General features: G+C 35.1%; 1 protein-coding gene across 3 annotated transcripts; it reads left to right on the forward strand.

Annotated features, from left to right (window-relative positions):
- The first annotated feature begins 1366 nt into the window (after positions 1-1366).
- Positions 1367-19974, forward strand: LOC108347459 (ABC transporter B family member 4). Of its 3 annotated transcripts, XM_052868780.1 has the most exons (13): positions 1367-1443; positions 1564-1799; positions 2377-2431; positions 3393-3568; positions 6953-7174; positions 15294-15538; positions 15612-16137; positions 16226-16499; positions 16721-17586; positions 17667-17933; positions 18046-18309; positions 18421-18714; positions 19415-19974. In XM_052868780.1, exons 2-13 carry the CDS (start codon positions 1662-1664, stop codon positions 19778-19780), a joined length of 3693 nt encoding a protein of 1230 aa, XP_052724740.1. In that variant the 5' UTR covers positions 1367-1443; positions 1564-1661; the 3' UTR covers positions 19781-19974. The 3 variants fall into 3 exon arrangements, with proteins under 3 accessions (XP_052724740.1, XP_017442197.1, XP_052724741.1); XM_017586708.2 differs by lacking the exon at positions 1367-1443 and having other exon boundaries at positions 1471-1799; XM_052868781.1 differs by lacking the exons at positions 1367-1443; positions 1564-1799; positions 2377-2431 and having other exon boundaries at positions 3440-3568; positions 6936-7174.
- Positions 19975-22608: the final 2634 nt, after the last annotated feature.

Genomic DNA, 22608 nt, shown 5'->3' on the forward strand with positions numbered 1-22608 from the left:
ATTTTGCTTACCCATTTGTGTTCTTGGGAATTTCATGTTGTTTCCTCTTTTTGAACATGTCTAATATGTTTTTTGACTCATGAGTATGTGTTGTATGTCTTGAAATATTGATTCAAATTGTTATTTTTGAATAATCCATATGTTGTGTGCTTAGAATTTCCAATTTTTCTATTTATATTTGTGCAGAGTTTATGGGTTTGTGTCATGGGATTGGTCCATTCTTTGAGTCATTTTCTTTGATATTATGATGTTATTATTTTGTTATAAGTCTTGTATATCCATATATCTCATCACATCTTTGTTGAATTTGAAAGAAAAAAAAAATGAAAACATTAGAAAACTTGAAGCCTACCCATTTTCTGAAATCTAATGCAAAGAGTGATACGAATTTTAATTTTCAAAAATTAACTGCAATCAAACCAGAATTCCAAATGCTACATTTTATATATATATATATATATATATATATATATATATATATATATATATATATATATATATATATCAATGGAAAGCTCTTTATTTTCCATAATAAAGAAAAGTATCTCAGCTCTGTAAAGAAAAGTTATATGAATAAAACATTGAGAAAACTATACTTACTCATAAAAGTGGTTTTCAATATTACTCATTCAAATCTTTTAATCATTATAAAATAACACTATTTGAGCAAACTTCATTTTATATTATTCAAAAATTAATAAAAAATTATGAAATATTTAGAACCCTTATGGACTTGGTGTACTCATAAACCAAATAAAAGTAAGAATTCTTATATAGTATTTGAGCCAAAATTGACCATTTAATGCATCCATGATTTATCTCAAACAAAATCTTGAGTTTTGTTAAATATAAAACAAAACTTTCAATTAAGCCTAAAATCCTTTGAGGAATATCTTTTGATATAGTTCATATATAAGGATGCGATTCACGACACTATGTTGTTAAAATTCAGTTGAATTGTGTGAAAAATTCGTTAATAATAATTCAATCAAATTAAAAATAATTTAATTTAATTTAGTTCAATAAAAAAATTGAATATATTTAAACTATTATATAATTTAATTTAGTTTCACTAATCAACTTTAAAGTTTAGTCTTACACCACACCAATAGCACAAGTCTTTCATTTTCATGGAACCAACTGTTCCTTGTCTACGTTGAAAAAATCCCTCCCATCAAGATGTTTCTCTGCTTTCTTCTTTTTGCATTTTGAAACACAGGTTTGTTCATATTGATAGTTTTTCCTTTCACTCGTAATGAATGTCAATTGAGTTTGTAAAATTTTTCACTCTGGTTGAGCCTACAAAATTGGAAGCATCTATTTAGGTCAATTTACGCTTCTCTCTCTTTTCTTATCCTAATATCTTCTTTTTCCCATTCTTTTCCTAATTTCTACGCTTAGTTTCTTCTCTACCTCATTGCTGTGTAATCTGTATTCGTTAAGGTTCAGCACTTAATTTATTTTCGGTTACTGTTTTTGGCGTTAACGTTTTCTGTGTCGCTGATATTGTGTTGCTTTAGTTTTTGTGTAATTGGAACTCTGATCCTGACATGGATGGCAAAGGAAGTTCTGCGGAAAGGGAAGAACAGAGAAAACAGAAGGGAAAAGCAGAGACGGTACCGTTTCGCAAGTTGTTCGCGTTTGCAGACTGCGCAGACATTATGTTGATGGCGGTTGGAAGCATTGGCGCCATTGGAAACGGTTTGGGATTTCCTCTGATGACATTACTATTTGGTGAAATAATCCATTCCTTCGGATCTAACCAGAACAGCTCCGGCATAGTAGAAAAAGTGTCTCAGGTGAACAAATTTCTCCCTAATCATGTTTCTAGATTAATAAAAAAATTACAATTTTATTATATATATATATTTTAATTTTATTAATTTACACAAACTTTAATTTTATTAATTTAGTTTAAATTCTATTAATGATTCAAATAATTATTCTAATTAGACAAATGTTTAGATTTGAGTAACTGTATTCACATGTGACATGTATTTATTAAAAAAACATTAATATGATATGGAGTTGATTTTTAAAAAGACTTTTACTCTGTGGTTCACTCACTATATTTTATAAATTTAAAAATTATTGTTGAACATAACAATTATTAAAAGTTAAATGTGAGTTCAATTATTTTAATTATTAATGGAATTTAATAAAAACAGAATTAAAGTTTAAGTTGTATTAAGAATATAATGTTCTAATTATTATAGTAAAATTAAAATATAATTGTACTTGAACAATCATTTACTTTATCGTTTATAAATTAACTTATACAGCATTTAGAAAAATTGTTGATAAAAAAATTAGTTCCATTAAAGTTTATTCCAAGCTCTCTGCTCGTCATGGTTTGGTTTGTGTTAAAATTTCCAGGTTTCTCTCAAATTTGTGTACTTGGCAGTAGGATCTGGGGTGGCAGCTTTCCTTCGTAAGTTCTCCCTGTTAAAAAATTATACATTTGTATATGTAAAATAATATTTTAACAAACTTATAACTACTGGAGAGATTGCTTTTACAATAATATAGAGATTATAAAGTAAATTTTTATAATTATAAATAAAATAAAAGGTATAATTTTTTTATAATTATAAGAGAAATAATAAGTATCAAATGGTTTTATGTAAACTTATTTGATTTATAAAATGTGATTACCCATAAATTCTTTTTTTTCTTCTCGTCTAATGATGTTTAGGGTAAAAACATTACTAATATTTTAACAAGATATAAATTATCAAATTAAAACATTAAAATTGGATAAAAAAGAGTATCAATAATACCTATAATATTGTATACTGCTCTTTTTATAACAAAAATGCCACTTAAAAACTAAAAGTGAACTTTTTAATTTTTTTTACTGTGAGCTATTTATTAGGTTATTCAATCAATGCCGGAAACAAATTTATATTAATTATTGAAAAGAAACTAACTAACTTTTCGGATTTGCTTGACAGACAGGAAAATTAAAGGGTTGGAAGAGATTTAACTTTGTTATTTTGAAAGATAACAAAAAATAATTTTAAAAAGTTGTGTCACTCATTTTACTTTTTTTCTCATAACCTTTTATCAAATTAATTAAATCACATAGTTTTTTCAATATTTTATCTTTATATTGTATTTATTTATGTTCAATCAACAAAAGTCAATTTTATTTCTTGTTTTAATTATTATTTAATTTCGTTATTTCTGTTTTTTCTTTTCTTAAAACCAAACACATCTAACTTTATTAGAAGAGATATATACACTCATTACACACAAATTCGAATTAAAAATATCACGAAATAAAAGTGAGATATATTTGCTAAGCAAAATGGTAATGGAAGTTGAAAACAAAAATTACTGAGTTTTATAGAAATTTTGCCAAACTTGATAAATAAAGATTAATTTTTCAGAGGTGACTTGCTGGATGGTGACTGGGGAAAGACAGGCGGCGAGAATAAGGGAATTGTATCTGAAAACTATACTAAGACAAGACATTGCTTTCTTTGACAAGGCGACAAACACCGGTGAAGTGATAGGAAGAATATCAGGTGATACTGTTCTCATTCAAGAAGCCATGGGAGAGAAGGTATGTATTTAAACTATGTTACTTTGATTAAGATAATTATGCTTGACATTATGGTTATTTTCATGGTTTAATCTTTTTGAATGTACTTATTTTTTTTTAGGTTTTTCTTAAATAGGTTTTCTAATTTTTTTTATCTCAATTAGGTTTTTATTTCTGTAAAATTAAGTCAATTTTAACTTTGTCGTTAATTGTTGTGAACGGCGTTAAATTTGTTGCTTGGTGGCATGCTGAGCTAACAATTAATAAGCACGTGGCACAGTGAGGTCTCATTACGTGGATTTATACCAACATAAACGTGGTCGCCCTAGTGGTTGGCATGGTGGTCGACCTGGTGGTCGGCCACTCGGCCTGTCACTCGGCCTAGTGGTCGGCTTGGTAGTCGGTCGATCTGGTGGGTGGTCGGTCACTCGGTCTGGTGGTCGGTCTCCTAGGCACTACCAGGCCGACCGACCGCTAGGCCGACCACCAGGCTGAGTGGCGGATTACCAGGCCGAGTGACCGACTACCAGGCTGACCACCAATCTGAGTGGCCGACCACCCACCAGGCCGACCGACCAACAGGCCGACCACCCACCAGACTAAGAGGAGTGTGAGGTTCCACTGTCACGTCCTTAACCATTACACAATCAGCATGCCACGAGACAACAAATTTAACGTCATCCAGTCAAATTAACGGCAAGGTTAAAATTGACTCAATTTTACAGAAATAAGGACCTAATTGAGATAAAAAAAATATACGATGACCTATTTGAGAAAAACCTACAAAAATAGGGACATTCCAAAGGATTAAACCTATTTTTATAGAAGGATTGGGTAAATGTAAAATTGATGAATAAAGAGTGTGTATGGTGGGGGATAAACTAATATCACTCAACTTTTTTTTTATGCTTTGTTCATTTGAGGGTATTTGGAGGAGATGATGTGGGAGAGAGTGATTAAATGAATTTGAAGAGATTTGAAGGTAAATTTTTTTTGTTTGATTGAGTGGATTTGGAGGTAATTGAGAGTGGATTTGGAAGTAAAGTTTATGAGAATTAGTGTATAATTTGATTGATGTGATAGATAAAAAAAATTGTTTAATTGATAGAAATTAAAGATTAACAAAATGCCCCTAGTGATTAATGTAATATAAAATTATATTTGTTAATGTTATATTTAATAAGTGAAGGTGATTATTGTGATAAATGATGCATGATGCAATGTGTTTCTAAAATGGACACGTAAGCGCGCACGAGATCATCTTTAGTTAATCCCTCCTTTCCTTCAAACATAACACCAATGTCTCATTTCCTCTACCTTTTCGACCGCATGCTGCATTCTCTCGCACCTAAATTCATCCAATGTCTCCTTCTAATCCCCCCTTTTGAAACTCAATTTGGGATCTACTTGGCAGATCTTAATTACTGAAATCCAAATGCACGGTTACAGCCGATTGGGCGGAGCAGCGCGTTCGCCGCGATTCCACCACGGCCGGAGCAAGAACAGAAGCTGGAATTCATTTAAGGAGAGTAATTCCATGGAGAAGTTGGTCTTTGTTCTTATGTCGACAGTTTTCAGAAGGCAGGGTTTGCTTCTGTTTGCGCCTTTGCTATACATTTCTGGAATGTTGTTGTATATGGGTTCCTTCAGCTTCGATGTTGTCAGTATAAAGAATGGTGTCGTTCTTGTGGCTTGTAATAATTTTTTGTGATCTGAAGAACTGCGAGATGTCGCCGGAGGCTGCGACTGCAAGTGGCTGCGTTTTAGGAGGAAGACATTGTATACGGTCAGCACTATGGTGGCGGTTCCCACCACCACAAGACCGTAGTACAACATGGGCATGCTATTTGTTGTTGTTGTCAGAAGAGGAAGAGGGCGGAGGAGGGAATGAAACTGTGAAAGGGCTTAGAACACACAGTAGAACCGAGTACAATAGGCAGAACCGAATACGTTGTAAGCAATTTCTTGTAAGCACTAGAACCGGATACACCATATCTGGAATCGAATACACCATTGGGAACCGAATACTTCATCTTCAGAATTTCTTCACCCTCTGGAACCGAATACTGCTACAAGGTAATCAAATACACCTCTAGTTCTTCCTCTTCAAAAGCTTCGAATTGGTCTTCATCTTCAACCAGCAGCCAGGATTGGAGTTGAAATTATAAAATATGCAAAGGGTAAATTAAATATTGTACGTAAATCCTTGCAAATCTCTGCACTCCAGCGGGTGATGAAAAATACCTCAATCCCACAAATCCGCTCCTTTCCATCTTTGCATTTACGTTAAAGTGAACACACATCGTCCTGCAAATTTGTACTCTTATTCTCTCCTGAACAGTAAAATCAGCTCAAGTGAACACAACGTTAATCAGTTGTCTAACATTTTTATCAATTGTTTAAGGGTTTAGATATTAAGTGAACATCCATATGAGTCGGGTACACAACTATAGTCTTGAATCTTTGAAAGGAAAACTTTTATTGAAATTATTACCATTTTAGTAAGATCATGATATGTTAACAACTTTTTTTATATAATTTTTTGACAATAAATTTGTATCATTTTTTGATTGGTTAGAACGAACTTCTATATTCTAAAATTTTTTTATTATAAGTAAACACTCAACATTAGCAGATCTGCAGGAGAACAACTAAAGACAAATGGTTGGTAAGGCCACTAACAAGGTCATTCTAAGAGGTCAAACAAAAGATTATTAATGACTAAAGGAAGATGACCAAAATAGGTTTCCCCGAGTATTGTGGTCATACCATATTGAACCTGTATCAACTACTCAGGAGACGCTGTTCAATTTAGTCTATAGAGTCAACGTCATCCCTACAAATTTCAAAGTATTTTACCCTGTGTTACGAAAAGCACAAGCAAATCAGATAGGAAACAAACTTTCACCAAAATGGTCGGACCATACTGAATGAAGGAAGAGATCGACTCAGGAGAATAGGCCTTTTCTTTCTACCTACGCCCCATTTTTTCTTCTTTCACCCCATAAAAGTTTTAATCTCTAAACTATCTCTTCTTAAAATTGTAATAAAAATCTCAACACCTCCTTATTTCCGAATCTAATAAATGCTTTTCAAAATACTTGATCTGAAAGAAAAAAAATTAAATTTTAAATTAAATGTTTCTCAAGATATTTTTCGAAAATATAATATTTTTTTAAAATTGAACATTTTATAAATCATTTCAGATCTGAAAATACATCTCAGAATAATTAATCTAAAATATGTAAAATAATTATATTCTAAAATAACTTTGGTAGACAAAGAGTACATATCTCATACTCCTTTCCAAATATATAGTTAGTATGTGAGAGTGAAACAAAAAAGTTACAATTTTATCTTGTTAGATTAATTGCATGATGGCCTTTAGTTTACTTTTTGGAACAGGTTGGGAAATTTGTGCAGCTGATAGCAACATTCGTAGGGGGCTTCGCAATATCATTTGCCAAAGGGTGGCTTCTGACACTTGTCATGTTGTGCCTTTTTCCGCTTCTTGTTGCGTCAGGGGCTGCTATGGCCATCATGCAAGGCAGGATGGCTTCTAGAGGTCAAGTTGCCTATGCAAAAGCTGCACACATTGTTCAGCAGACAATTGCCTCAATAAGAACAGTAAGAAGTTTAACATATCTACAGACTTATACTCATGATTCCTTAATTACTGTCAATTATATATTTTTTGTTTTAATATTTACAGTAATCACGTAATATGAAAATGCAGTGTAATTTTGAAACTGTTCAGACAATTGATTAGTCATAAGTATAAAAACTGTCCATAAAATGTTGTGCAAATACTTAAAAAGTTTGTGTAAAAGAACAGAAAACATTATATAATTTTACGAAACTTCAATATTAATTAATCAAATTTACTCATGTGTTTATTATTTCATGCAAAAAGGAATAGAGGCTGGTTTTAGTTAAGTGATTCTATTTATTTATTTACTTCATTCTCATAAGTAGAAATATTTTCAAATGTCATAAATTTTAATTTTTGAAAAATATTGATTCGCTATATCAATTTCAAAAATAATCTATAATAATAATAATTCAGTAGTCATGTCATGTCACGCGAAAGATTCGACGTTTAACTAAATTTTTAATTTGCTTTTGTTTCTGAAACTTATCTAAATCACTATCTAAATTGTTTCTGAGTAAAATAAAAAGAAATTAGAAAGGATGAAAAAGTTGAAGAAGAAAGATTAATAATTAACCGAAAGGTTCAATAATCTAATAGAGACCTAGAAGTATATTTATGTTATTTTTTTAATATCTTCTACATCAGAGATACTTTAGTGATGATCGGAAGAATATTAATAACTTTAAGGTTTTCTTCTTTTGAAATGATTTGGGTGAGATGATTTAAAGGAGATAATTTGAATAGATTTGAGGGTAATATTTTTGTTGTTTTTTTGAGTGGATTTGTAGGTAATTGAGAGTAGATTTGGAAGTAAAATTTGTGAGAATTAGTGTAAAATTTGATTGATGTGACAAATTTAAAAAATTTATTTAATTGGTAGAAATTGAAGATTATCAAAATACTCCTAGTTATTAAAGTAATATAAAATAATAATTGTTAATGTTATATTTAATTGTAAAAATGTTTATAAAAAATAAAAAATAATTATTAAAATTAATTTAAAAAATGTAAAAAAATTGTAATTTAATAAAATGAAATAATTTTTTTAAATATAATATTTTTTTAATATAATTTATTACTAAGTTTTATGATTTTATTTATTATCGAAGTGAAATTTAATATTTATAAAAAACAATTAATCAAAATTCAATTAACAATATTAACAAATAAATAAAAAAGAATGAAAAAAAGCTAAAGCAAAGAAGTTTACTATATGAAAAAGGGTGAGCGCATAAAGTCAGGGTATGTGCTACTGAATTTGGGAATAATAATTCATGGGTATCACTCTTTTCGTCATGTATCATTTTGAGATGATCTTGAGCAACGTGGTATTTTTATCATACGTATCATTTGCTAAAATGTATGAATATATTTTTATTTATACAAAAATAATATAATCCTTCTATTTAAACTGTACAAATTAAAAAACAAAATTATTACTTGTCATCTGTTTTCGATTATTATCATTGGAAAACACATTCTTAACATTTCTAATTTATAAATTACATGAATATATTGTTATCTGATATAAAAATAATCTATTTCTTCTATATAAAGTTAAAAACTGAAAAGAGAATAAAGTTACATTTCTACAAACTTAACCATTGTCATTAGAAAATACATTCCCGACAAAGTTCATCTAAAAGTAATTTAACAACTTCAAATTGTTTTACAACATATAAAGATATTATACCAGAATAAATACAAACATCATAGTATTTTTTAACATTATTAGTGAAAAGGGCAAAACAGAGAATTCAGGGGTAAAACAGAGAAAACACACTCTTTCAGTGTTTGATTAAAACACCCGTGTTCATAGCAAGAGAGAGAAAACGTGTTTGGAATGTTTCTAGAAAGGGAGAGAGATCAGAGAAAGAATGGAGAAGCTCTGCTAGGGCACACACACACCAAACCGAAGATGATCAGAGAGTTGAGAGCAAAAACGGAAAGCATGCACACACACAAGGTACTGAATAACATCTAAACTGTATTTCTGTTTTAAGTTTGCTTTTATAGCTGTTTTGGTACACTGAACTTGTTTGTTTTTGTTTATTCTAACACTCCTCCTAAACAAAAACGTTTAATCGAACAAAAACTAGATTTTATTGAAGAAAAACACTTGTTTCACCGATTCAATCGGTGAAAATTCTTCTCCTGTGATTCTGAGCCTTTTGGACCGATTAAAATCGGTATAAACACTCTCTCTGTAGTATGCGAGCACTTTTCACCGATTAAACTCGGAGAAAACTCTTCCTAGGATGATCTCCTCCTCTCCGGCGGAAACCCTAGGTTTTCGCCGTCCTTCTGGTGCGATCCTCACTGATCTCAGCTCGCATCATCCCAATCTGCTTTCTGAGTGACTGAAAACGCTCACTTTTGAGTGCTTTGGTGAGTATATCTGCTAGTTGGTCTTCGGATCTGCAGTGTACTACATCCAGTCTACCACTACTGACTTGTTCTCTGATGTAGTGAAATCGGGTCTCGATATGCTTGCTCTTGCCGTGAGATGCAGGGTGCTTAGCAAGATCTATGGCTGACTTGTTATCAACAAGCAGCCTCACTCTTCCAGTTAGCTCGATTTTCAACCCTTCCAATAGGAATCCCAGCCAAGTTGCTTGACAAGTAGCTTCACAGGCAGCTATGTATTCTGCCTCACATGATGACAAGGCAACCACTGGTTCCTTTCTTGAACTCCATGAAATTGGTGTTCCTCCCATGAAGAAGATGTAACCAGCAGTACTCTTCCTATCTTCCTTATCACCACACCAGTCTGCATCTGAGTAAGAAGTGATTTGCACTTCTTCCCCAGTCTCTCCTCTTCCCAACAGTATTCCATAAGAGTGAGTGCCCTGCAAATATCTTAGAATGCGTTTGACAGCATTCAAGTGTGACAATCTGGGGCATTCCATATATCTGCTCACCACTCCAACACTGTAACTCAAGTCAGGTCTTGTGTTACAAAGGTATCTCAAACTCCCAACTATACTTCTGTAAGCTGTTGGATCTACAGCTTCTTCATCTGGTTCCTTCTCAAGTCTCAACCCCACTTCTGCTGGGGTGTTGGCAGCATTGCAGTCAACCATTTCAAACCTTTTTAGTAAGTCTAGAACATATCTGGACTGATGCATCACAATTCCACTTTCAGTCTCAGTAAATTCTATTCCAAGGAAATAGCTGAGCTTTCCCAAGTCACTCATCTCAAACTCACTCAGCATTTGAATTTTGAAATCTGAAATCAACTCCTCACAGCTCCCAGTAACTAATAGGTCATCAACATATAGGCATACAATTAACTTCTCCTGTCTGCCACTGTGTTGGCAGCTCTTCACATACAACCCGTGTTCTGATACACACTTCTCAAAGCCAATACTGCTCATGAACCCATCAATTCTCTGGTTCCAAGCTCTTGGAGCCTGTTTAAGCCCATAGAGAGCCTTTCTCAGCCTGTACACCTTGTCATGCTGCCCTTTAACCTCAAATCCCAGTGGCTGTACAACATACACTTCCTCTTCCAGCCTTCCATTTAGAAAGGCTGACTTCACATCCAACTGGTGTAGGGACCAGTGAAATTTAGTAGCTAGAGACACCACCAACCTGATTGTCTCTACCCTGGCCACAGGAGCAAAAACTTCACCATAATCAACTCCAGCCTTTTGTAGAAAACCCTTAGCAACCAGTCTTGCCTTGTGCCTTACAACAACACCTTGTGGGTTTATTTTTGACTTATAAACCCACTTTAATGCTATGGGCCTCTTATTAGAGGGCAGATCAACCAACTCCCAGGTCTGATTTCTCTCTATAGAGTCAATCTCTTCCTGCATTGCCTTATACCACCTTTCATCCTTCACTGCATCATCAAATTCAACTGGTTCTGCTTCTGCTATTAAAGCAAAGTGAACAAAGTTACCTTCTGATGTGAGTGTTGCCTCATAGGATAAGTCATAGTCTCTTAGATGTGCTGGCAGTTGTGAAACTCTTGATGACCTTCTCCTGCTGTCATCTCTTCTCTCCCCTGTCTCCATTATTTCCACTGTTTCCTCTCCAGCAGTGACATCTTCCAGATTAATGGTTGATGCTTCCTGCTCACTTGTCTCCCACTGCCATACTCCAGCTTCATCCACTACAACATCTCTACTGATGCAAACTGCTCCTCCTATAGGATTATACAGTTTGTAACCTCCAGTGGCATTGTACCCAACCAAAATCAGTGGCACTCCCTTGTCATCCAGCTTCTTTCTCAACTGGTCAGGTATATGCTTATAGCATATAGATCCAAAAATTTTTAGATGCTTAACATCTGGTTTCACACCTGTCCAAGCTTCCTCGGGTGTCAAACCATTTAGTCTCTTTGTTGGAGACAGATTAAGGACATATGTGGCTGTCAACACAGCCTCTCCCCACAGAAAATTAGGCAACTTTTTACTCTTCAGCATGCACCTAACCATATTTAATATGGTTCTGTTTTTCCTCTCTGCTGCACCATTGTGCTGTGGTGTATAAGGAGGGGTAACTTCATGCACTATCCCTTCCTTTTCACACAGCTCTTTAAACTCAGTGGAGGTATACTCTCCTCCTCCATCTGTCCTTAACACCTTAATCTTCTTCTCACACTGCCTCTCAACAAGAGATTTAAATTTCTCAAATGTCTGCAGCACCTCTCCCTTTCTCCTAATCAAATAGACCCAACATTTCCTGGTCCAGTCATCAATAAAAAGTAGAAAATACCTGCTGCCTCCTGGTGTTTCTACTTGGATAGGGCCACAGACATCTGAATACACCACTCCTAATTTTCCTGTTGACTTCTGGGGTAAGATTTTCTGAAAACTGCCCCTGGTCTGCTTGCATTGGACACACTCCTTGCACACTGTTTCAGGAATTTCCACTGTAGGCAAGCCACTCACCATATTTTTCTGGCTTAACAGTGATAAATCTCTGAAATTTAGGTGTCCAAATCTGAGATGCCATAGCCATTCTTCTCTGTTTTCTATTGCAGTAAAACAGTGATGTTTTACTGCACTCATTACCACCCGAAAAGTCCTGTTTTGTGACAGCTGAGCCTGCACAACCATCTTCTTATGCTGATTGAAAATGCTGAGACAATTATTCTCCATTTTCATCACATATCCCTTCTGTAACAGCTGTCCCAAGCTTAGCAGATTTGTTTTCAGCCCTGGTACATACAGTACCTCTTCAATTATCACTTCTTTCCCTCCTGCATCTCTCAGAACAACTCTCCCAGATCCTTCTGCAGTCAAACTTCTGTCATCTGCAAACCGGATCTTCCCTTGTGAAGCTCCTTGCATTTTCACAAACCAATCCTTCCTCCCTGTCATATGGGTAGAGCAGCCAGAATCCAAGTACCATGTTGTGCTCTCTGGCTGCTCCTCTCCTGTGTTGGCCATCAACATCACAGCCTCTGAATCTGACTCCTCCTCCTGGGCCAGATTAGCCCTCTTCTTGGGTTTGTTTTTAGCACCTTCCCCTTTCCAGCACTCTTTTGCATAATGCCCAAGTTTTTGGCAATTATAGCATTTCACTTTCTTCTTGTCAAACTTCCAATCTCCACCAGATTTCTGGTTTTTCACTGGTGCAGATTCACTGGAATCTTCACCTTGCTGTTCTTGTGAATCTTTACCTTTCTTGCTGCCCTTGTTCCACTTCTTGAACCCCTTTTTCCCTTTAAACTGAGATCTGGCCTGTAGGGCCTGTTCTTGGCACTGCTTGCGCTCATTGATGCGATACTCATGAGCTTCTAATGAGTGCAGCAGCTCCTCAATCTCCATAGACTCCAGATTACGTGCTTCTTCAATAGCCACTACCACATGATCAAATCTGGGGGTTAGAGTTCTTAGGATCTTGTCAACAATGTACTCATCCGAAATTGTATCCTTGCATGCTCTCATTTTATTCACCAGTTCTTGGACTTTGTCAAAGTATTCTGCCACAGTTTCACCCTCATCCATGATCAGAATCTCAAACTGCCTCCTTAGGGCCTGTAATTTCACTTTCTTGTTTTTATCTCCATCACCATACATCTTCACAAGAATATCCCACACTTCCTTAGCAGTAGAAGCCTTAGAAATCTTGTTAAAGATTTTTGGGCTGACACATTGGTACAGCAAGAATCTGGCCTTGCTGTCCAATTTCACCTGCAGTTTATAACTCCTTTTCTCCTCTTCAGTAGCTCTTTCACTCAAATCTGGTAACCCATCTTCTATAACTTCTGACACATCTTGAAAACCAAAGATGGCTTGCATCTTGATGCGCCAGTTGCCCATCAAATACAGGCAGTTGCCCCTGTATTCCTCCAATACCTGCCATCACTTTCTTGCTAGCTTCTTGATATTACCCACACACAAAGGAACCTCCTTTCTCCACTTCCAGTCACACACACCCACTGTACACACCAGAACCCACAAGAACCTATGCTCTTGATACCATATTAGTGAAAAGGGCAAAACAGAGAATTCAGAGAGTGGAGGGGTAAAACAGAGAAAACACACTCTTTCAGTGTTTGATTAAAACACCCGTGTTCATAGCAAGAGAGAGAAAACGTGTTTGGAATGTTTCTAGAAAGGGAGAGAGATCAGAGAAAGAATGGAGAAGCTCTGCTAGGGCACACACACACCAAACCGAAGATGATCAGAGAGTTGAGAGCAAAAACGGAAAGCATGCACACACACAAGGTACTGAATAACATCTAAACTGTATTTCTGTTTTAAGTTTGCTTTTATAGCTGTTTTGGTACACTGAACTTGTTTGTTTTTGTTTATTCTAACACATTCTTAACATTGGAAAACACATTCTTAACATTTCTAATTTATAAATTACATGAATATATTGTTATCTGATATAAAAATAATCTATTTCTTCTATATAAAGTTAAAAACTGAAAAGAGAATAAAGTTACATTTCTACAAACTTAACCATTGTCATTAGAAAATACATTCCCGACAAAGTTCATCTAAAAGTAATTTAACAACTTCAAATTGTTTTACAACATATAAAGATATTATACCAGAATAAATACAAACATCATAGTATTTTTTAACATATGTATCATTTGCTAAAATATATGAATATAATTTTATTTATACAAAAAATAATATAATCCTTCTATTTAAACTCTACAAATTAAAAAAAAAATTACTTGTTTTTTATTATTATCATTGGAAAACATGCGTCTAACTTACCTTATTTTAACCCAACTTTGATATTCAAAATACATATGTAAGCTAAATATTTTTACTTATTTATACCATTGTTATGTTGGAGTTATGTCAAAGTTGTATCATAACTTTGATAGACTAAAAAAAGTACTATTGTATTGTGGTCTACAAGTTAGCATTACATAGACATGATAGAAATATTTATGGTAATATCATGACGGAGAAATTATATAAACTGTGACGTGTCTAAAACGTATCTTTTTTAAACCAAAATTTTGAGACATTTTATTTATATGTTTAACTTTGTTATAAGTATTTCACGTGGGATTTATGTTCACATTTGAATTTAATAATCTTCTAAGTCTCTACATTTCCTCAAATACAGAGTAACCTTTACTTACACAGTTGTTGTTATGGTTATGATGTTATGTTTTGTTGTTGTTACAATGATCTGGTTACAAACACAAATCATCATCTTTGTTACCATATATGAGCACTTTTATTAGAATATCATGAGGTTATATAAATGTGGCACAAACTCAATCCAATAAGAGATTAACATGATTTTTAATCCAAAATTTGGAAACACTGAATTTATGATCATGTGTAATTTTGTCATTTATATTTTGTTTTAGAACTTAGATCATTATCCTGGTGAATTTAGTTTGAAACATGTTGCATTCTCAATATATATGTACCATGTGGTAGTTGTAACCCTGCGTTTCATTTTTTGAATATCGCATTATGAGATGATATCCTTTCACACCGTCATGTAAGAAATTAGAGTGATTTGAGTTAATGTCAAGTGGTTTGAACTGGCAATATTATAAATCTAGAAGTCCTGTAGGCAACAGCATAAAGCATAATCGAGGCTTTAATATGAATATAATAATCCTATACATATACTTTACTGCGTTAATTTCAGGTTGCTTCTTTTACTGGGGAGAAACAAGCAGTGTCTGATTACAGAAAATTTCTTGTAGAAGCTTACGTAACTGGCGTTCATGAAGGTTCTGTTGCTGGCGTGGCCCTTGGCACAGTTATGCTTCTTGTTTTCAGTGGTTATGCTTTGGCAGTGTGGTTTGGCGCAAAGATGATTATCGAAAATGGAAAAAAATATAATGGGGGCACGGTGCTCAATGTGATTGCTTCTTTATTAACTGCTTCAATGTAAGTAAGCATCATCTTAATGTATTTATGAACCAAAACTTCATTGATATGACTTGTATTTGCCATACCTTAGGTCTCTTGGGGAGGCATCCCCTATCATGAGTGCTTTTGCTGCGGGTCAAGCTGCTGCATACAAAATGTTTGAAACAATTACGAGGACGCCAGAGATTGATGCTTATGATCCAAATGGGAAAATATTAGAGGATATTGAAGGTGAAATAGAGTTGAGGGATGTTTGCTTCAGTTATCCAGCGAGGCCTGAGGAGTTGGTACTCAATAGGTTCTCTCTTGATATACCTAGTGGTACGAGTGCTGCACTGGTGGGACAAAGCGGGAGTGGAAAATCCACGGTTATCAGTTTGATAGAGAGATTCTATGATCCTCAAGAAGGTCAAGTTCTTATTGATGGCATTAACCTGAAAGAGTTTCAGCTTAGGTGGATGAGGGGGAAAATTGGCCTTGTTAATCAGGAGCCAGTGTTGTTTGCATCAAGCATTAAGGATAACATTGCATATGGAAAGGAAGGAGCCACAATTGAAGAGATTAGATCAGCATCTGAACTTGCAAATGCTGCTAAATTCATTGATAAACTACCACAGGTTCTACATTTTGTCCAGAGACTGGATTTTTTACTGTATTCTTAGAAATTGTTAGAAATTTTTAAATTTTACATTGCCAAGCTTGCAGGGATTGAACACAATGGTTGGTGAACAAGGAACTCAACTCTCTGGTGGACAAAAACAGCGCATTGCCATAGCAAGAGCAATCCTAAAGGATCCAAGAATTCTTCTTCTGGACGAAGCTACAAGTGCCCTTGATGCAGAGTCCGAAAGAACAGTGCAAGAGGCTCTAGACAGGGTCATGGTTAATCGAACTACTGTTGTTGTGGCACATCGGTTGAGCACAGTGAGAAATGCTGATACGATTGTTGTAATTCATAAAGGGAAGGTGGTTGAAAAAGGTATCATACATGTTTATCCAAACATATGGTTAATTTCTTTTCATTCATTCAACCTTTCATCACGAAAAGATGATTAATTATTTTGATTTTGATGCACACTTTAGTAATTTTCAATATTTTATTAATAATAACATGATTAAAAGAGTGTGTTATTAGCATTTCAGTAGAATGCAAAGAGTAAAAATTGTTTGTATGTATAACTTCGAGTGTTTGCTAATTAGGAACACACTCAGAACTGGTCAAGGATCTCGAGGGAGCTTACTCTCAATTGATACGTTTACAAGAAGTAAACAAAGAATCAGAAGAAACTACAAGCTTTCACAGCAAGAGCGAACTTTCTACGGAATCCTCTGCACTGTTAACCAAAAAGATATCAACTTGGAGATCTATCAGTAGGGGATCATCTTTGGGGAGTAGTAGCCGTCACTCATTTTCGCTTTCTGGTTTACCCAAAGGTGTTAGTGTCCCTGATACTGAAAGTGATGACGCATTACTCGAAACACAAGAACAAGTGGTTTCACTCCGCCGGCTTGCTTCCCTCAACAAACCAGAGGTTCCAGTTCTTCTGATTGGATGTCTAGCTGCCATAGCAAATGGTGTTATACTTCCAATATTTGGGGTGTTGATTTCCACTGCGGTCAAAATATTTTATGAGCCAGTTGATGAGATGAAAAAGGACTCCAAATTTTGGGCACTTATGTTCGTGGTTCTTGGTCTTGCATCATTTTTGGTAATTCCAGCTCGAGCATACTTTTTTTCTGTGGCTGGATGCAAGTTAATCCAACGTATCAGGGTAATATGTTTTGAGAAAGTGGTGAACATGGAGGTTGGTTGGTTTGATGAGCCTAGCAACTCAAGTGGTGCTATAAGTGCAAGGCTCTCAGCAATTGCTACTTCTGTGCGCACCCTTGTTGGTGATGCACTGGGGCTGTTGGTCCAAAATTTAACATGTGCCTTGGCAGGTTTGATTATTGCTTTCATTGCATGCTGGCAATTGGCTTTGATTATTCTTGTCTTGATTCCCCTTATTGGCGCAAATGGCTATGTTCAAACGAAGTTCATGAAAGGGTTCAGCAAAGACGCAAAGGTAAGTTGGGATTTTTTCCATGCCATGCATTGTTTAAATTCCTAGAAATGGTCTATTTAGTCATGGATTCTGGCACACAGATGATGTACGAGGAAGCAAGCCAAGTTGCCAAGGATGCAGTTGGAAATATAAGAACAGTAGCTTCTTTCTGTGCAGAAGATAAGGTAATGGAATTGTATAGGAAGAAATGTGAAGACCCCATGAAAACAGGGATATGGCAAGGGTTGATCAGCGGATTAGGATTTGGGGTTTCATTTTTCTTACTATTTTGTGTCTATGCAACTAGTTTCTATGCAGGAGCTAGACTAGTGGCCGCTGGAGAAACATCATTCTCCAATGTTTTTCGGGTACAAATTAACTTTTTCATTTCATTATTAACTTGGGACAAAAAGCAAGTGCAGTGCTAGTTGTCAACACTACATATGTCCTTGAAAATGAAAAGACATGTATGTTTTGCAGGTTTTCTTTGCTTTAACTATGGCAGCTATTGGAGTTTCCCAGTTTAGCACAATTTCTCCTGATTCTGGCAAAGCCAAGTCAGCAACTGCTGCCATATTTGGAATAATTGATAAGAAGTCAGAGATAGATCCAAGTGATGAGACTGGTATCACATTGGATATAGTTGAGGGAGAAATTGAGCTTCATCAAGTTAGTTTCAACTACCCGTCAAGGCCAAAGATACAGATTTTTCGAGACCTTAACCTGGTTATCCATTCTGGCAAGGTAAAGTTTAATAAGCAGCATATTTAAACATGGTTTCAATTCAAAAGGAAGCTAAAGCACGTGTATGTTGTAACTTGTAACTAATGGTTACGAACAAAACTTATGTTCCAGACAGTGGCCCTTGTTGGAGAAAGTGGATGTGGAAAATCGACAGTGATTTCGTTGTTGCAGAGATTTTATGTTCCCAATTCAGGTGAAATCAGACTTGACGGTGTACCAATTGAGGAGTTACAATTGAAGTGGTTTAGGCAGCAAATGGGTTTGGTAAGCCAAGAGCCAGTATTGTTCAATGACACTATTCGTGGTAACATTGCTTATGGGAAGGGAGGTGAAGCAAGTGAAGCAGAAATCATAACAGCCGCAGAACAAGCTAATGCCCATGTATTTATCAGTGCCTTACAACAGGTAAAGTTAACAGAAAGAGTTATAAGTATTATGTGTGTGAATTTTCAACCAAATTTAAAGCTTTAATGCATTACACATTTAATGAATTTTCTTTTCGTCTAAATTACTAAATGAAATTTCAAATCTGATTATTTATTGAACAGTACAAACAGTAGCTATGATATTATATTCAAGTATAGTAAAATTTTCGACTGAAATGAGATACTCCTGAACCGGGTATCATGACAAACTTGGTTCTGATACTACTATTGAAATATATATTTTTTTAAATAAATTGGATTAATAGATCATATTTGACTAATAAGTTAGATTAAGAAGTAAATTTTAAGTCTAACTAAATTTCACAAAATTAATATGTAAAATGAGTTTTGTATTTATTTATATACTATAAATTGACCTTATCTTTAGTTTACGTTGGATTTTCAATGAGTTGTCGAAACTTGATAACATTTTAAACTTAAAACATTAAGACTTAATATTTGTGGTCATGTTTTTAGGATTTTAATGGTCTTCGTTTTTTTATAAGTTTCATTTCTACTCAATTTGGATTTTCAGTTCATAATGAGAATCCTAACAACTGTCAAAACTTTTGTGCTTTGTTTCTTGTGTTGAGTGTGCAACCGTCTCAAGTATATTTCTCGAAGAGTTGAACTTTTCATATGAACTTCGTGCTTTGGTAACGTTTTCTCAATTATGACAGAGTTATGACACCGTAGTGGGAGAAAGGGGAACACAATTATCTGGTGGGCAGAAGCAAAGGATAGCCATTGCCCGTGCTTTGATTAAAAGTCCAAAGATATTGCTATTAGACGAAGCCACAAGTGCATTAGACGCTGAGTCAGAGAGAGTTGTTCAGGATGCATTGGACAAAGTCATTGTGAATAGAACCACTGTGGTTGTGGCACATCGCCTATCTGCAATAAAAAATGCAGATTTGATTGCTGTTGTTAAAGATGGAGTCATCGTGGAGAAGGGAAGCCACGAAACACTCGTTAAAGTCAAGAACGGGTTTTACGCTTCCTTAGTCCAACTTCACTCAAATGGTTCAAAAACTACAGTACCCTGAGAAACAAGAACGAGAAAATGTTGTAAGTTAATAAATTCATGAAGTCATGTTACGTTAAGAATAGTATGACATTTACCATCAGTTGGCTAAATCCTTAAAATACAGCCCTGTGTGATCACAAGCCACTATTATACTTAGAACATGTGTTGTGTTTTTAGGAGCTTCTAAAACTGAAAAATATCAAGTTAAATTGAATTAGTGCTAAATTAAAATTAGTTTATACATAAGTTAAAAATAAAAATTTTAAATATTTATATTTGTTAAATATATTATGTTTATCTTATCTTTATCTTTTAGTTTTAGTTTATTTATTATTATTTTTTATTTGTATTTTGAACTTAGCCTATTATAAATAGATGATCTTATGTGTATATTCAATACAAGAGAAATTAATTATAGAGGATTTAAATATGTATTGAGAATACTTTTGAATTGATCTGCATCATGTACAGGGATCCTATTTATATACAACAGTAGAAAATAATTAAATCCTATATAATAGGAAAAATAAACTAACAGAAGGAGAAATATTAGGAGTTATATTCTAGTTGTTAGAAACAGGAAGAAGACTTAGTCTTCAAACAGACTACTACATGAGTACTCCAATACTCCCTCGCAAGATGGTGGAGGCACAAACAACACCAATCTTGGCAATGAGGTAGTTGTTACGCGAGGGAGATAATGGTTTTGTGAGGAGATCCGCTAGTTGATGGCTGGACGGTAGGTAAAGAACATGAAGTTTCTTGGCAGCAACAAGTCACGAATGAAATGATTGGCAATGGCTAAGTGTTTCATGCGTGAGTGAAAAACAGGGTTGGCACAGAGATAGGTGTTGAGACTTTGACAAGTGTACCAAATCGTTCAAGTAATAAAACCGGTAAGATCGGATATCGTTTCCCAAGAGACTCGTGTCCTAGACAATCGTATAATATCTAACTAATTTAGACTAAAGAATGATTCCATGTTTTTGGGATTTTGATGCAATAAAATTAAAGATAAAACATAAAGGGTAAAAGTGATCTTTGATAACGCAAACACTTAGGAATGGAAAGATTAGAAATGCTATGGAATGATATTGTTGGGGGATGATTTCACCTACTTCACTCTTATGTATAGAAAATCACTTCCTCTTCATTAATTAGCCAATGTCAATCTTCTAATTTACTCAAACCCAATCCCTTGGTAGAGAGAGCCTAGACTTACTTCTTAAACTCCAATCCCTTGGAAAACCTAACAAGTTCATCCGCTTTAAGAATTGAGATTCAAGACAACCAAAGGTCCTAGTTCTATCCCTAGATACTATTTCCTTTAGGTGTTTAATCCAGTTCTAGATTCACCCAATATTTCCCAATATCAAGCAAACCCTAAAATCATGATATGGTTGAATTACTCATACAAGCTTTAAGTAGAGGAATTAAACACTAACAATCAATGAAAGAGGCATATAATCATTCAAAACAACTGTAATTACATAAGAGATCCGTGGTTACATCAATCCCCAACAAGAATGAAACTAGCTCTCCATGAATGGAGAGCTTGAGCTTACAACAATGGTGGAAATGGAAGAAGGAGGAGGACCCAAGGATGAAGAAGGGCTGTTCCCACAGCTCCTAGCTCGCCTCTGGACGCTCCAATTGAGAGAAATCGTGTCTGGGATGCCAAAGATGTCAAAGCCCTTCTAATTTGGGGTTAAATAAACCCAATCTGCCAAATCAGCAGCAGGCGCGCTTGAGACCGCGCTCCAGCGCGCGAAAACAGGAAAAAGGGCGCTGGAGCGCCCTTTTGTAGGGGGCGCTCCAGCTAGCTCCAGTCCTGGTGCAGAGCCCGCTCCAACGCCCATGGAAAAAGGGCGCTCCAGCTAACTTTTTTCCAGATTCTGGTTCTTCATATTTTTGCTGTTTTTGCTGTTTTCTTGTTTTCTCTGGTTCCAGCACTCTTCATTTGATGTAGAGACTTCTTCCAACTAATTAACTTGTATAAATAAAGGGGTTAATGATCAATTTATCTAATTAAAGCTTAAGATGAAACCACTTCTTAAACTAAATGAAAACTAGGATTTACAAGGTAAAAAGGATGAGAAAGAGTTGATATTTTCTCTAATTCAATACTGAATTCATAGTAAAAAATGCAACTATCAATAGGTGGCTCCAATATTATCAGAGTAAATTGTTGGTTGTTTGGAAATAGGGCAATGAAGTTCCGTGAGTAGCTGCTGCAACCAAAGTAATTCATCAGCTGTAGTACCAATGGTGCGATATTCAGCCTTAGTGGAGGATTTGGCAACTAAAAGTTGCTTCTTACATGACCAGGAGATGGCATTGGAACCGTAATAGATGATGTACGCAGCAGTGGAACGACGATCAACAGTATCACCTGCCCAATCAGCATCACAAAAGGTAGTTAAATGAAGGTCGGAGTCACTCCGAAGTTGAAGACCATGGTCAATAGTGCCTTTGAGGTACCGAAGAATTCTTTTGGCAGCTTGCATATGAGTTTCAGTTGGAGCAGCCATATATTGAGAGAGCTTGTTAACACTGAAGGAAACATCGGGACATGTCAATGACAAATACTGTAAGGACCCAACAATTCGGCGATACTCGGAAACGTTGCAAGTGGAAGCATCAGAATCAACAGAGAGATTACATGAAGTACTCATGGATGTTGTAACAGGTTTAGCATCAGTCATGGCAGTAGATTGAAGAAGGTCACGAATGTAATGGTTCTGGGTTAGAAAAAGACCCGTTGACGTCAGAAGAATCTCAACCCCAAGAAAATGATGCAGAGTACCGAGATCTTTTAGAGTGAACTTAGCAGCCAAATCACGTTGA

Source organism: Vigna angularis, chromosome 9 (assembly GCF_016808095.1).
Source record: "Vigna angularis cultivar LongXiaoDou No.4 chromosome 9, ASM1680809v1, whole genome shotgun sequence".
Taxonomy (NCBI): Eukaryota; Viridiplantae; Streptophyta; class Magnoliopsida; order Fabales; family Fabaceae; genus Vigna; species Vigna angularis.